The 17,164-nt window shown below is 43.8% G+C and overlaps 1 protein-coding gene across 10 annotated transcripts in view; it reads left to right on the top strand.

Moving 5' to 3' along the window:
- Nucleotides 1-17,164, top strand: part of RERE (arginine-glutamic acid dipeptide repeats) — a 449,440-nt gene that overhangs the window by 226,813 nt on the left and 205,463 nt on the right. The window contains exon 1 of one of the 10 annotated variants that reach the window (XM_044996659.1): nt 13,300-13,423. The exons of the other annotated variants lie outside the window; for them this stretch is intronic. Coding sequence (XP_044852594.1) covers nt 13,398-13,423 — 26 coding nt within the window. The 5' untranslated portion in view covers nt 13,300-13,397. Of the gene's footprint in view, nt 1-13,299; nt 13,424-17,164 lie in introns of those variants that run through there. 10 annotated transcript variants of the gene reach the window in all.

Raw genomic sequence — 17,164 nt, 5'->3', positions numbered from 1 at the left:
CCGTGTGCCCTTAGGGCGGCAGGCGCGTTTCCGTGGTGGCGGCAATTCGGCAGCAGCTTCTATGTTTAGCTGTCTGCGGCGGCAATTCAGTGCGCTGCTTGGGGCAGCGAAAACTGTAGAGCCGGCCCTGTTACCATTAGCAAGCAAAGGAAATCAGAGGGCTGCAAAATGTCATTTTTATTTTGAGTTTTGGTTAATAGCTATTAACCCTGTTAAGTTAACGTTAACTCAGGTAACGGTTAAGTTAATCAAAACTCAGTAAAACTTGCCATACAATTAGATCAAACATTCTGATTTTCAATGGTCATGTATAATGGAGCCAATTTTTCATTTACTTGTAAATTCCAATTCTGCAGTATAACGTCTGCACCTGCTTGGAGTCCCACTGAAATCTCTGTGACTCTACAAATTGCAGCATCAGGGCCATGCTTTGCATTATTAAATTGTCAAGATGATGATATCTGAATTTTTCTGTTAATTAAATTTGTGTAAATTATTTGACAATTAAAAATACTTTGTATTTGTTTATATTGATTAGAATTTTAAATATTGCACCAGCATTTCCTTGAATGTTTATTGTTAGATGAAAAAAACCTTCATAAAATACCGTGATCCTTTGTAGATAACCAGACTTAATTTAAACTCAGTCTGAGGTGCTAAGGTGCCAGGTAATGGAAGGCATAAAACTATAGACTTTTAGATTAGATAAGGATGGGAGTGGAAGGAAAGAGTTAACATTAGATTAAAAAGGGGTTTTGAATAAAATGCCACCAGTAAACCTTGCTGTCTCTGTAATGGGCCTCTCTCCCAGGGACTTTCCTTTTGACAACATGTGCTTTTTGTTTACATCTGACATCATCTGCCCATCTTATAGCTTAACTTTTTCTGCTCCGTCTGAACCTGTATGTGTTGTCAGGATACAGGCCAGTGGGGTAATAGAATTAGACCTTTGTGGTTTTTTTACATGATATGCCACAAAATAGTTTTAAAACCCTCACAAAAGCTATTGAATTTCAATTGAGAAGCATAAACAGGCAAAGCAAATTGGAACTGATGTACCATTTTACAAAAGCACTAACTGCACCAGCTTGCATTAAACAGCCATTCTTGGAATTTATGAGCCAGAGTTCAGTTCAGCTTCTGAAAACAAGCAGTGAGTCCCAGGGATGATGTCCATACCACTTTTCTTCTGTTAGCTTAAGTGGTTGCTCACCAGTACGTTACCTCCCATTTAATTCAGCTGTTAGTTCTTACCCCAGCCAATAATATAACTCTAGAAACAGAATGTGGAACACAGTGTACGCACATCTCTTGGGGTTTTGAAATGAGTTCATTTTGGCACATTAACTTGTGCATTTAAATTGGTAAAAAGATAACTAGGACTGTGTGTAGACCTCTGCTCCTTCTTGGTTGTTAAAATACCCAGTCTTGTTTTTAGGGTGTGTGTTGTTGCTTAAATACATGCAATCCTAATTCTGGTATACGTTAGAATGCGAGCATTCAAGCCCTGCTTACAATAGGGAAGCTGAACATTTCCCACCATTGTTAACATCAATTCATATGAACGGGTGTTAGCAACATTAGGAGCTCTAGGATAGGCAGGATATTGACTGCTAACGTTGTCTTTGTTACCATTTCATCTTAGCCTGCTGGGTACAGATCTAACTGACATGGTTCTAAAAATGCTATCGGCGGTTGAAGAAGCCTTGTGTATACAAAGGTTCCTAACGTTGCTCGCATCAGCTCAGCTGAACACCTAATTGATGATAGAAACAACGTCAGGTTTTTTCCAACATTCTATTGTAGACAAATCTTTAGATGCAGTTTGATAGAGTCTAGCGGGTGCTGGATGAGGACTTTAAAGACTCAGATTCTATTCCCAGTTCTGCCAGTGACTCTGGGACCTTGGGAAAGTCACTTTACTTCCCCGTGCCTCCATTTCTCCTCTCTAAAAAGTGGATAATGATGCTTAACCATGTTTTTGAAGCACTTAGAGACATGAATGAAAACAGGTATGTAAGTGCTCGGTGGTGTGCAGATGCTGTCACAATACAAATAATTATAATAGAAACTTCTTTTTGGGGATGCAGTTGGGAGGGTTTAAATAAAGTTTAAGGGTCCATAAGCCTTTTGCTGGTCCACTGCAAGGGATGAATTTCATTTTTTATTTGTTGTCCTGTTGTTCTAGCAGATTACTTACATGAGTGCCAATGAAGGTGACTGCAATGGTGTTGTCATGTTGGTCACAGGATATTAGAGACACAAGGTGGATGAGGTAATTTCTTTTATTGGACCAACTTCTGTTGGTAAGAGAGAGAATCTTTCGAAGTTACACAGAGTTCTTCCTCCGGTCTGCCCTGTAAAAGAGCTCTGTGTAAGCTCGAAAACTTGTCTCGCCAACAGTAATTGGTCAAATAAAAAATACTGCTTTGCTCACCTTGTGTCTGTAATGAACATGACTGTCATTTTGATACTCAAAACGGTGGCTGAGGTGTGCATGGGAGAGGGGCTCGGCAGCAGGGGGATTGAATTGGGTGGGATGGGGTGTAGTGCATGGAGCATTTATGAAGGAGAGGGAAGAGGAATTTGTCATCTGGGAAAGAGAACTGTGTCATGGGCACTTTCTGGGTAGGCATGCCCACTTGTCTGTCCCATATACCTTGATTCCCTGCACCATCTCACGGTGTTTATGATGCAGTCTGTTGTCCTAGTGCACACGTGCAGGGCCCCAGCATACTACCTGTCTGCCTTTGTATTGTATTGTGCAGATGAGCTCGAGACATTCCACATCCTGGAACAGCCTGCTCCAGACTTCTGCATGTTTATTTGCCCAAGTTCAGTGGGCAGGTGCACACCTGCTTCCTGCTCAACCCTTCAAACACTTATTTTCTGCAAGGCTAAATTAATCAGTGGCTAATCCAAACAAGAGGGAGCCAGTCTGTCTGTCTTGCTTTGAAGGTGGAGAGCTCAGGCGTTTTGTAGAGTTAATTCAGTGCGATAAACACATCCATCATTTATTTTAGAACTGAACTAGATGTGTGTGTATAAAAGCAAACTTGTGTTAACAGTAGACTTTCTGACTTGCTGATTCTCAACAATATGCAGTTAAAATGTGGAATCACTTCAAGTTCTGCTTGTATTAATTGCTTTGTCCTTCACAGTACTTCTTCCCCTCTGCTGCCTCCACCTGTGCAGTGAATATACAGGATCTGCTCTTTAATTCCAGGAGTAAACTGTGTACATTTACTATAGCTTGTTTTCCCCTCCTTATTTAAAGCTAGTGCAGGAATCTGCAAACCATACATAGGTCCGGACTCTCTTGAACCTTAATTACTTGGAAACCAGAAATATAAAAGATTAATTTCTGTACAATCAGATATAACAATCACGTGTCTTGAAACGATACTCTGCACAGCATTGTTTCGCATCAGGGAACAGAGTGATTATCAAGTCTTCAAAGCACAGATTAATTTTAAAAACAGAAACAGGGAGAGATTGGAGTATGGTGTATTTAGAGACCCAACATATTTTCTCTTTGCTTGCAGAGCTCTTAGTTTTTATGTGCGTCCACAATTGCTTTGTGATGTTAAGACGCAAACGAGTATTAGAATAATAAAAATGTTGGGTTGAGAAACCTTGAGAAGTCATCTAGTCCAACCCTCTGTGTTGAAACAGGACCAAGTACATCTAAACCAGGGGTCGGCAACCTTTCAGAAGTGGTGTGCCCAGTCTTCATTTATTCACTGTAATTGAAGGTTTCGCATGCCAGTAATACATTTTACATGTACAGGGGCCGGCAGATGGAACCCCAGACTGGCAGCGGGCTGAGCAGGGCCGGTGGCTGGGACCCCAGGCCAGCAGCAGGTTGAGCCGCTCAGCCCGCTGCTGCTCTGGGGTTCCGTCCGCTGGCCCCTGCCAGCTGGGGTCCCCGACGCCGACCTCGCTCAGCCCGCTGCCAGCCTGGGGTTCCGTCCATCCAGGCAGGCCAGGCTGAGCGGGGCTGGCAGACAGAACCCCAGGCCGGCAGCAGAGTGCCACTGAAAATCAGCTTCTGTGCCATAGGTTGCTGACCCCTGATCTAAACCATCCCTGACAGGGGTAGGCTAACCTGTTCTTAAAAACCTTCCATGGTGGGAATTCCACAGCCTCCATAGGAACCCTGTTCTAGAGCTTAACTACCCTTAGAGTCAGAACATTTTCATTAATATCTAACCGAAATCTCCCTTGCTGAAGATTAAACTGATCAATTCTTGTTCTGCCTTCAGTGAACATGGAGACAATCAATCATCGTTCTCTTTATAACGACCCTTAACATATTTGAAGACTCTTGCCAGATCCCCCGCCCTCATTTTCTTTTCTCAAAAACTAAATACGCCCAGTGCAGGGGTCTGGACTTAATGACTTCTCGAGTTCCCTTCCACATTTCTATGAGTCTATAAGTTTGTCTTGCATCCTCATAGGTCAGCTTTTCTAAACGCTTTGTCATTCTTGTTGCTCTGCTCTGCACTCTCTCCAGTTTGTCCATTTTTTCTAAAGTGTGATGCCCAGAATTGGACACACTACTGCAGCTGAGGCATCATCAGTCCCTAGTAGAGTGAGACAAAGTGGAGAATTGGCCTGAAATCACCAAGATGAAATTCAATAAAGACAAGTGCAAAGTATGTTAGAAAAAAAGCAAATGCACAATCAAATGCAGAAGGTAGGAATGGGCAACGGGATGGATCACTTGATCATTACCTGTTCTGTTCATTCGCTCTGGGGCACTTGGCATTGGCCACTGTTGGCAGATAGGATACTGGGCTAGATGGACCTTTGATCTGACTGTTCTTATGTTCTAACTACAACTGGCTAGATGGAAGTATTGCTGAAAAGGTTCTGAGGGTTACAGTGGATCACAGATTAAACATGAGTCAGTGTGATGCTGTTATTAGAAGACTAATATCATTTTGGGATGTATTAACAGGAGTCTTACGTGCAAGACATGAGAGGTAGTTGTCCCACTCTATTTGGCACTGGTGAGGCCTCAGCTGGAGTACTGTAACCAATGCTGGGCGCCACAGCTTAAGAAAGATGTGGACAAAGTGGAGATAGTCCAGAAGAGCGCAACAAAAATGATAAGTTTTAGAAAACTGGACCTATGCAGAAAGCTTTAAACAACCAACCAACCTGGGCAAGTTTAGACCTGAGAAAAGAAGACTGAGGGGGGACCTGATAAATCTTCAAATATGTTAAGAGCTGTTCTAAAGACAATGATTGATTGATTGATTGTTCTCCATGTCCCATGAAGATAGGACAAGAATTAATCAGCGTGATCTACAGCAAGGGACATTTAGGTTAGATATTTATGAAAATGTTCTAACTAAGGGTAGTTAGCTCTAGAACAGGGTTCCAATAGAGGTTGTGGAATCCCCACCATGGAAGGTTTTTAAGAACAGGTTAAACATCTGTCAGGGATAGTCTAGGTTTACTTGGTCCTTCCTCAGTGCCGGGGTCTGGACTTAATGACTTCTCGAGTTCCCTTTCACATTTCTATGAGTCTATAAGTTTGTCTTGCATCCTTGTATCTTTGTCTAGATATTTAGTGATGTGACTTTCATTCCATCTGATTATAGATAATCTGATATTTTTCTATGGCATCATTCTATAGAGTATGAACAGAGATGTGTTTGTCTTTTTGTTTTCCTCTCCTTTTACACTTCACATTTGCTTCTGATTTTGGAAAATGATGTTGTACTATCTTGAGCTACAGCTCAATAGAAAATGCAACGTTTTATCGGCCAGTAAGGAATGTTTACTGCAGATAAATTGGGATTCAAATAGTCTGCAAAAATCCCAACTGAATTTGCTTTCTGAACTTTTCAATGTGCTGTTACATTTTCCTGATTGAAGTGCAGTTTTCCATTTCACTTGAGTAGCTAGAGTAAGTCACATCAGACTGGTACAATCTGACTACTTTGGCGAAACTCTGAAAGAATACATTGAAGTGGTGCGGTATGTCGCAGGCAAGGAGGTTATAGATACTCTCATCCTTCTGGTATAACTGCATCTGGAATAGTATGTTCACTTCTGTGCATCTCATTGCCAGAAATGTAGTGATATATTGGTGGAGGGAATACCTGGACCTGATTAACATTGAAGGATTTTTAAAAAGGGATTTGAATGAGGAAAAGGTGGTTCTTCACCAACAAGGAGATGGAAGGAGTTACAAGTATAAGGGGAAGAGTGTGAAAACGATACAGAAAGAAGGGAGATGTGGTTGTAACACAAATATTGGGTGTGTAAGAGGAAAAGCAGAGAGTTAGGTAGGAGTGGAGTTGTACGTTCTTCTATGCGGAGGGCAAGAGTTTGAATTTGATGTGAAAAGCAAAGAGAAGCCCATAGAGATTTTTGAAGAAAAGTGAGTAGGATTGAGAGGAAGATAGTTTTAGAAGTTCTACGAGGTTTCCTTTTTAATCCAGTTTAAGTCAGTTGTTGTAAAAACATTGCTAAGTTGTACTGTTTCTTACTGAGCATGACTGTGGCAAATGTGTATTCATTGCATATATTTCTTCATTTAAATGTAGTTATTTTCCCTGCAGCATTAAAGTAGATGTGGCTTCAGAATATGGGAGTGGCCTTGAATACATTTGATTAGTCGTCGTCTCCCCGCCTCTTCCCCCCATGTCTTACATGGTCAAGATGCATCCACTAAACAAAGATAAGCAATGGAATATGTAAATATGTGAGCTGGGTCTTTTAGCACTTTAAAAATACATTTGAAATCCCCAGTTTAACACACGCACAACCATTTAGATTCCATGCCATGCAAGTTGCAAGCACTGTTTAATTTTCATGAAGGTACTGTACCCTTATTATCTACCTTAGGGTTGTATAGTGCCACCCATTGTAATAGTATTTCAGAACCTGTCAAGTAAAATAGATTAGCAGTATCAGAGTTTCTGTTGGACTTCGTGAAGTTTTTGGCACTTCTCACCTTAAAAATTATGCTTGTGGTAGAGTAGTGTTTTAGTGTTTGAGGATTGGGGATGAAGAAAGGGTCAGGTAGAAGGGGATGTTAGTGTTGTATATGTCCTCCTTGTTATGCTGGAAAGGCTTTGTCACCGTGGAAGGCATTACAATGTTCCCTAGGGAATCGTATGGGCATCCATAGCATAGAAACCAAGTGAAGGTTTGTGTGTTTGTGTGTTTGTGTGTTTGTGTGTTTGTGTGTGTGTGTGTGTGTGTGTGTGTGTGTGTGTGTGTGTGTGTGTGTGGAGAGAGAGAAAGAGAAACCGATCCAGGAAATTGCTTATTTTAACAGCAGCGCAGTGATCATGAAGTTATGCAGATATATAGGATGGGATTTCAAAGGAGCCTAATGGAGTTAGGCATCCAAACCATTGAATTTCATGTGACATGGATACATGTGCTAGCAGGGTACTTCAGAGGTTCAGGTGTTTTGCTACAGAGTACCGTACATCATCATCATCATTTATCTTTATCCAATTAAAATAACTGTTCAACGGGTACAAAGTTGTAAAGAGCTATGGCTGGGATTTTCGAAGGAGCTGTGAAGCCAAATTCTAGCTAATGCAGTTTTGTTCAGCATGACCGTGCAAACTTTCAGTGAAATAGAAAGGACTCTGTATATTCTCTCTGATATTTGCATCAGAATAGTTCCGTTGATACAGTAACCCTGGTCTGAAAGACCCATCCTGAATCTGATAGTGCTAATAGAATGCCCTGTAAGATAGGAATTGAAATAGTTTTGTTTGTAAATATATAGAATTCAAATGAATGCCAATATATTACTTCCAAATAGAATTCTCTGAGATGTTGTTTAATAACTGATGCCCTTTTCCAGAAAATTCTTCTTAAAAGGAAAATCAACACCAACTACGTTTAAAATAACATTCAAAGTCTGAGTTACGAGACAAAAGTAAAGAAACTCCTTTTGTCTTTGTCTTCCTCCTTAACTCACTCTGAGTCTGGTTAGTGTTGGGGGCTCAGAATAGTGTCTGGCCCTATGAATATTACAATGCGTAGTGCAGTGGAAGGTATGAAAGGTGAAATGATCACCTAGGTTCTTATTTACTTGCTTTTGTGCTTCACATCAGAGCCTTAAAATGAGTGCTCGTATTTTGTGTCACTGTGTATGTGGCGTGCCAGGTGTTTTAAATAAAACAAATCCTCCAGCACATGATAAATCACCAAGCCTTTGTAAAAAGAAATATTGAGGTGGCAATTTAATTACGGCATAGAAAATGCACAAGGAAAGTCGTTCCCAGTTGGGTAAGCACAGAGAGACTCAGTAGCTGTTTTTGAATGAGGACAGGATGATTTCCCACCATACATGTGTGCACAAAAACAATCCTGCAAGGTGCTGAGTGCCCGCCCCTCCATGATGTCTGTGGGAATTGAGGGGGCTTAGCATCTTATCAAGATAGGGTCATAAACATAACGTCCTGCTTGCGAATGGGACAATTTACAGTAGATCATCTTGTGACCTCTTAACCATTGATCACATCTTTTCAGTGATCCCAATATTACTTGCAACTCTAAAATGATTATAAAAGTACAATTACACCAACCTGCCTCTGAATAGCCTAGTGTCCTTCTCTCCCTGTATGATTGGCTGTCTCCTATCCAGTTAAAGCTTCTGGAACTCCAGCTCTCTTCCCTATTTGTTAGTTTCAACCTCTCCCCTTTCCTCCTCCGGCTCAGTGGGGTTTTCTCCAGACTGGCGAAACGCAGAGGAGGACCATCTTGGGGTTTCTAACCCAGGGTCGTCATAGAAGAAAGACTTTCTGTCTCTCATGTCCACCTTCTTTGCCGCCATCAGGGAAGTGCTTTTGCTTGACATGGGTCTTGGCCCAAGCAGAATGTGCCCATGTGTCTTTACTGCAATCATGCGCTGTTGTCACCCATAGAAATGAAGTGGAGAAAGAGGTAGAGCTCTCTGAACCGCATACCTTTTTGCTCTCAGGATGCAGCAGCTCAAAACCAGTGAGTTGTGCTTATCATCTCTAGTGTTAGCCCTAGGCCAGCAATTGCCTTTTTTCTCTATCGGTGCTGTGTTGCATTCTGAATGTGTGTAATTACATTGATGTACCAGGGCCATTGTGCCTCTGGAGGAGGACGACAGCCATACAGGAACAATAATTGTGATAGTGCTTATGAAAGCGTTCCATGTTTGGTAGAACAATATAAATTGTTTCCCCTTTTATAGCACCCCCTATCAGAGGACCTCAGATCACTTTACAAACAATGGTAATGGGTTCGTTTTATATACCCGGATCAATAACTGAACATAATATTATTACTTAGCATGTATGTAGGACTGTATGTATTCAAAGTTCTGTTCGGGTGTTAGCTAACTTGAGGATCTTCTTGGCAAGGCAGGTTAAAATGACATGAGCAGAAACTAAAGCAAGCCATGTCCTTGGTGTGGCATGTTCTTTCCTGGACCCTTTAAGTAATCCAGGTTTAGGGAGGCCAGATGGGGAGGCCCCAGACAAGGAGTCATTCCTCTAGGACAGTGGTCACCAACCGGTTGATAGCAATCGACTGGTTGATCCTAGAGAATCTCCCAGTCGATCGCAATCTCCGGTGGTGTAGCAGGGCTGCCGTTAAGGCAGGCTCCCTGCTGGCCCTGGCCTCATGCTGTGGGTGGGGAGGCAGGGGTCTCTCTCCACATACTGCTTCTGCCTGCAAGCATTGGCCAGGAACGGGGAGCTGCGGCCAATGGGAGCTACAGGGGCAGTGCTTGCAGAGAGGGGCAGCGTGCAGAGCCACGTGCCCCTTGTTTTCCCCCTCCCCCCCAACAGGGGCAAATTGGCCCCTTCCGGGAGCAGCGTGGGGCCGGGGTAGGCAGGGAGTCTGCCGTAGTGGCAGCCACACTGCACCATCAACCAAAAGCTGCCGGAGGTAAGTGCTGCCCAGTGGGAGGCCATACTCCAGCCCTGAGTCCCCTCCTGAAGCCAGCACCCCAAACCCCCTCCTGTACCCCAAGCCCCAACGCTGACCCTCCTCCCAGAGCCGGCACCCTGTACATCCTCCTGCTCCCCAACACTCTGCCCCAGCCCAGAGCCGCCTCCTGCACCCAAACTCCCTCCCAGAGCCTGCACCCCCTCCTGCACCCAAACTCTTTCCCAGAACTCGCACCCCTCTCCCTCTCCTGGCCCCCAACCCCCTGCCCCAGGCTCACTCCAGAGCCTCTTCTCACACTGCAAACCCCTCAGCCCCAGCCCAGAGCCGGCACCCCCTCCTGAACCCCAACCCGGTGAGTGAGGATGGGGGGAGAAAGCGATTGGGGCGGGGGGGGGATCGAGTGAGTGGACAGAGGCTTTGGAGAAGGGGTGGGGTAGATCCTGGGTTGCCCTTAAATTCAAAAGGTGATCTTGGGCGTAAAATGGTTGGAGACCGCTGCTCTAGGATCTGTTTCCGGCTCTGCCACAGACTTCCTGTATGACCGTGTTAAATCATTTGTCTCTGTGCCTCAGTTTCTTCATCTGTAAAATGAGGATAATATAAAGACTTTGGAACTTTTCTGAAGGAGTGATGTTTATGGTGTATGTGTTCTTTATCCTTTTAAAAATTAAAGCCTCCAAAACATACGTAGGGGCCTGCCAGTCTGGAATGGCAACTGGATCGATGCCCTGAAACAAAACTTGGGAGTAGTGGGAGTGAAATTGCAATGGTAAGGGGGAGGGGCCAGGGTCTTTGTATTTGAAAGCAGTCACCAGGAAAAGACTGTGATGCAGATATTAGGTAATTATCCTTTGCTAGTCTATTATCCAGGAAAGTTGTTAAAATGATCTTGTTTTAAATATTTGTTGCACTTTTGCTTTGCATCTCAGATCTTTTGACTTTTTTACATATAATTGAGTTGATGGGATGTATCTTTACAGTAGCTAAAATGCTTAAAAGAGCACTATTTTAAATCGTTTTTGATCAGACTCCAGTGTATTCCTGAGATCCTTTAAAAAAAACAAATAAACCAAACAACCCTTTACCACCTTGGTTCTTTAACCATTTCGCACATGTTCTTTAGTCAAGTTCAACAGAGAGCTGAGTACAAACTAAGTTCCCCATTTCTCTCACTTTTAGACTACTCCAGTGGTGGGCATCAGCATCATCTACTGATGTCAGCCCAGCTCTGGTACCTGCATTTAAACAAAATCCTTACTGCAGAGCCAGACCAAAACATTTTGGTGATATCTCCCCAAAAGTATTAATTGCAGATCTTTACAATATATTTTGGGAGTTACAGGTAGGACCCCACTCAGATATTAAAAGTCGAATGAATTTTTCCATCAGATTTTCATTTCAAAGTTATTTTCAAATGTGGAATGTAAAAAGACCGTCATAGTTTCTTGATTTGAGATAACACAGTAGGCTGGGTCTGGGGCAGTCTGTATAAAAATATGCAGTTGGAATTTTTGTATCAGTGTATAATCTTTTTTAACCAAGTCATATAAAATTGTGTAATGAGATGCAGAGTCATGTAGTTTTAATTTAAGTGAAATAAACAGTGTAACCCTTGAAGGACATGGTACTGCACCCATTGAAGTCAATTGTAAAACTCCTGTTAACTTCTGTGGTGCAGGGTTGCAATAGGAAGGACTAGGCTAGACTCCTTGGGACTACAGGGTCAAATTCTCACAGGGTCATCTCAGTCCTTTATTATTCCAAGGCGTGTACACACTGAGTTTCATGAGGCTCGCTGTGTGGGTAAGGCCTGGCTTCTGGCTAAAGCCCTAATGACTGACTTTCTTTGGGCTTGCTTGGATGCTAAAAATTCAGTGGCTCTGTGCCACATTTCCTGAGGAAAACCCCTGTTACTTCTTCCTTGGCTGCTGTATGGGGTGCTGTGCTGGTTGATTTCCTGATTGCTGCTGCCCTGTCCCCAAAGGTAGATGCATTCCAGTTATTGTTGAAAAAGATTCCTGTTTGTACACAGTGTTAAATGCTGCTTTGATTCCTTTGGGAAGGCACAAGGGAGAGACGTAGCAGGGGCGAGTGCAAAAGACTTGGGGTCAGGAAATGTAGGTTCTAGTTCTGACTTTGCCACTGAATGTGCTGCATGATCTTAAGCATCTTGTTTAACCTGTGCATCTATCTTCCCATCTATGAAATGGGGATAATAAGTTAGGCTTTGTCTACACTAAAAATTTGTACTGCTTCAGCATATCAGTATAGCAGGGGTGGGGAACCTTTTTTCTATCAGAGGCCATTGACCCACAGAAAAAATCATTTGCGGGCCACACAGCACCGCGTGGGGGAAGGTGATGCTGAGGCTCGGGGCTTCTGGCCTGCGATGCGGAGACTTGCCTCGGGCCAGATAAAATGAAGCAGTGGACTGGATCTGGCCTGTGGGCCGTAGGTTCCCCACCCCTGCAGTATAGCTAAAGTGGTACAACCAATCCAAGTGTGGATGCAGGTATGCTGCTTTAAAGACATTTTATACAGGTATAGCTATTGCCATCCAGGAAGGGAGTCCCAGCATAAAGCACCTTTATACCAGCATAATTGAATCCACACTAGGGCTTTACCAGAGCAAGCATTTTGAATAATAAAAGAAAAGCACTTCTAACGGAAATAGTTATACCTATAAAACTCAAATGTAGACCAGCCCTTGGCCACCTTTGCTAAGTGGTGTGAGATCCTCATCAGCAATGTGCTGATATAAGTGCAAAGTATTACTGGTGTTTAATATTGGGATCCTCTAGCAAGCTGCACAAAGTACCTCCGTACTCACGTAATGAAAATGATTTAAAAGGCTTGAGGCAGAAGCTTGCTACTTTTATTTCCTGGCAAATCAATGGTAGATTAAAGCCGAGAAGCCTCTGTTCCTGACATGGGTTAAAATCTAGACTGTAACCGTTTTCGCGGAGATCATTTTTTAAAACAGAGCAGGGAAACCCAATGCGAAGGGGTGGATTTGCCCAGCCTTGCTTATTACCTTACCCACGTGTGGCATGGAAAAGAGACCTCCCCCGCTAAAATCGCCATCAAATAAATGACGAAAAATAAGCGGCGAGTCCTCCTGAGCGGCCCTGTTCCCAGGCGTTGGCTGTCTCAGCCCCCCCTAGCCAGGGCCCCACTTCCCTGCACACTAGCTTGGTCTGCGGAGCCTGTTCGCCGCTTTATTTACGGAAGCGGCCGGGCTGAGACCGTGTGTGGCGGAGGGAGGGAGGGAGGGTCACAGCACATGCTCAGTCCTGTCAGTCCGAGGGCGAAGTTTCGGCGTTCTGCGTGCAGGCTTAGGTCATAGCACAAGCTCAGTGAACGCGCTCCGAGGGCGCTCGGGCTGCATGTGCCTCCATTTTGAGTGGTTAGAGTAGAAAAAGGCAGAGTTTGAGCAGTTAAGCAGGGGTTCAGGAATACAGCTAAACCCACAAGAGCCTCTTAGAGTCATGGACGACCCAGGCAGCCCCTGCAGGTAGGCTACAGCACTCTGGCCTCACCTCGAGAATGATGCTTTTTTTTTTTTTTTTTGCTTCTGTTTGTGACTTCTGAAGGGTTTATGAAATCATTTCATCATTATTGCATGCTCCTCAGAACCTTGCAATCCCATCAGCTGTTCGGATGGTGCATGAAAGCAGTGTTCAGGCAGAATCTACCGGCTGTGGGATGCATGTAGCAAAACGCTGAAGCTGCGTGGATTGCTTCCCCCCCCCCCCTCCTCATGATGCAGTTTTAATTTCAGTGGCTTTCTCTGCATGCCAAGCCTCAGGCACGTCTGCAGGGAGCTGCAGAGCCAGGATGCAGTGGTGCCTATGTGGCTCTTAAGGAAACGTTTGGGCCTGCAAGAGACTGTTTAGATAATGTTTCAGGGAGGGTCGTAGATCTGCAGCCATTGGTTGCTTTGGAGGTGGGTGGAGATCGTTGTGATTGAGAACCTGTTTCCCAGGACAAGTGATAGTTCTGGTGATCATTTTTGAAGTATCTGAAAGCGAATAGCACAGTTCTGCTTGCCTGTCACAGCTGTATGCAACAAACGTGTGTGTCTAAAATGTGACAGTGTTGGCAAAATGTATTAGAAATCCTCATTAAGAGAAGTCTGTCACGTGACAGCTGTATGAGCTATACCCACATCTGTTGTAGTGGGCCAAAGTAGCATCTGTAAGAATTCAGACCGGATGACCATACAAAATAGATGCCATTTTCCCCCTTCTGTCTCCCCGACCCCCTGCATGTGAATTGGCATAGAAGCTGCTCAAGCAAGCCCAATAGATGTGTGGCGATAGTTTTTTGTTTTTTGAGGTCAGTGCCTAACTAGGGAAAACTGTGAATAAGTTGTCATTGCTGATTATAAAAAGGATTTGGGGGGCTATGTATGTTAAGCTAAATGAGCAAAAGGAAACTTGATTCTGCAGTGCTGTTTTGCTCAGAGAACCAGCGGCGCTTGTGCGGTGATGAGTGAAATAGTCAGTGCTGGTCTGATACTGACCTCTGCCTAGCCAATTGGATTACAGATATGACGGACTGGACTTTATGCCACTTTACGGTAGTTCTTGATTCAGAATAACTTGTCTGCCAGTTGTTGGAGTATTGAGTTCTAGGGTGACAGGATGGCTCAGAGCGCTGGTAATAGAACGTATACAGCCTTCTACCTGCAGGTTGCCAGTTCAGTTCCAGCCTGTGCTTGACAGTTCAGTGACCTGGAAGTTACTAGTAAGTAAATATATACATTGCAAACACTGGCACAGCATTGGCATGGACATCCTGGTTGCCAGTCTCAGCAGAGTCCAATTAGTGAATGAGCCATAACTGTTGAGTTATCCTCTCACCAGCCAGATCAGTCCAGTGAACACCATAGCTCCTAAAGTTATGTGCCTCCATATCTTTGAGTAGTCATCGAGCATGAAATAAAGCCGAGGCTGTTTAGCTAGGTGTGGGCTGTTGCTGATTTCTCAGTGGCTGGGGTTGTATATTGTACCAATATGGTACATGAGTGATTCTTAATATTCTTTGCTCTTTTGTGTGTGTAGATAGGGGGTGTGTTGGGCTCCCCAAAACACTGTTTCCTAGGTACAGACACGTTGGTTAGTGTGAGCCCACGCTTGCTTACTCCTAGTGGGTGGGTCCATCGGGTCAGGGGTAAGGTATGTTGGTGAGGTAATGCTGCACGGTGTTTGTGCCATTCCTATCCTGGGATAAACAGGCTTTTGTTCTCCAGGGGTATCTGTCGAGCACCTTTTCCCAGCACAACACGTGTCACAGATCTTTAAAAATGAAAAGGGGTTTTAAAAGATACCGCGTTCTGGCTTAGAAATGAAAGCTCCTGGATACTTATTTTTGAAACGTATCAGTTTAACTTAAAATAGTGGCGGTGGAAAAAAATTAAAACTCCTCCAGGTCATAACAGAACATATATTTGTCAGACAAAAATATTACATTTGGAAAACAAAAAATATTATTTAAAAAGCGTGATATACTAAACAGTTCAGTCTTTGCTAACCACTTGCACATGGTAAAATTCTTGTACATAGTATATATTTCTTACATTAGCACCCAGAAGGCCCAGCCCCTTGTGTTGCTGTACAAACAGACTAAGATGGTCTCTGCCCCAGACAGCTTACACATGACTGGTTCCTAGGATTGCTTTATGATGTACCATTGCTGATCTAAAATACTCTCCTCTGTTGCTGTGTTTCATGCTGCACAGTTCTTCCACTTTTCTGAGCCCTTGATTTCTCCCTCACTTCTTCTAGCACCATATGCATACACACTCATGCAGATTTCTAAACGGATTATCCTGTTGTAGGAGGGGAGAGAGCCAATCTAGGATGAACAGCATTCCCGTTAGGTTTGTGTCTAGGTGTAGGAGCTGGCACGCTTTGAGCTGGGAGCTAGAAACTCCAAAGAGCCATCGCTGCCACTGACTATGTGGTCTTGGACAAGTCATTTAACCCCTTGGTGTCTGCTTCCCTTCAGCAAAATGTGGGTGATACTTGTTACGCAGTGGGTGAGGGGTGGTGGTGGTGGTGCAGAACTCCTACATTGCAAAGGTGCCTGGAGGCCTTACCTAAGTTGGAGGGCCCACTATGCTAGGCGCTAAACAGACATATAGTAAAGGGCCATTCCTGCCCCAAAGGCCAGTGTTTGAAAATGTAAGTGTGTGTGTAGGGCCGAGTGTGCCCTGGGTACCACTGACAGATTTCATTGCCAGGTGTTGTAGTTCTGGATTTTTTTAATAGCCTTGGTTCATGTTGAGTTGGTGACATTTAGTCAGTAAGATTATACCCACAGCTTTGTTTCTCAGAAAGTTGCAATTTGTTTTTAATTAGAAGACTTGTCCCTCCACATCAGTGCTGCTGTGCTGACTGTCCCTTGTGTCTTGCTTTGTGCTTCCCATAGTTCAAGACTTGCATCCCCATTGTCTTCCTTCAGGCCCAGGGGGAGCCTGCCCATACCCCCTCAGTGGTCAGAGGGGTTCGCTTTTGGGTGATGCCAGATATCTCCTCTACCATCCGGTTCCTTTGAGGCTGCTGCTACGTCTGCTGCAGTCCCCACTGGCCCAGTGAGCAGGACCAGGACTGAAAATTGGACCTTTGTCTCATGCACAGCATGACAGAACTCTGGCCGTAGATCACCAAATCAGCTCTTGGGGACAATGTTATAAGCAATGCAGAATTCAACTGATAAACTGCTCGCAGTTCCAGCCGAGGGAATTATGGTGACCTGCATGTGTGCACTCTCATATTATAGTGGACTTCTGTTTTAGGAAGTGCAGAGATGTTGAACATTGACTGCTTAAAAATGATACTGATGTAAACACCTTTAACCTGGTATAACTGCATCCACACTGGCAGGTGTTACTACATTAACTCTTGCATCTGAAGAAGTGGGTATTCACCCACGAAAGCTCATGCTGCAAAACGTCTGTTAGTCTATAAGGTGCCACAGGATTCTTTGTTGCTTTTACAGATCTACATTAACTATGTATTTTTCCAGACTGATGGTTATAGCAATACAAAAAACTGTGTATACCGGCTACAAAGATGGCAGAAATCCATACAGAATCTACCGTGAAACTAGTCCACTTTTCCAGTCTGTTAATCAGATTGCCCATGTTTGCAGTCCTAATTTTGAAGGGAGTAAAATACCATTTAATATTAAATAAAGAATGGTAAAAGGAAACTATATAAAATGACTCATTCTTGCAAGCAGAACACTA

This window comes from Mauremys mutica, chromosome 21, assembly GCF_020497125.1.
Source record: "Mauremys mutica isolate MM-2020 ecotype Southern chromosome 21, ASM2049712v1, whole genome shotgun sequence".
NCBI classification, from domain to species: Eukaryota; Metazoa; Chordata; order Testudines; family Geoemydidae; genus Mauremys; species Mauremys mutica.
Note: the sequence above shows the minus strand (reverse complement) of the source record. Positions and strands in the feature narration are given on the sequence as shown.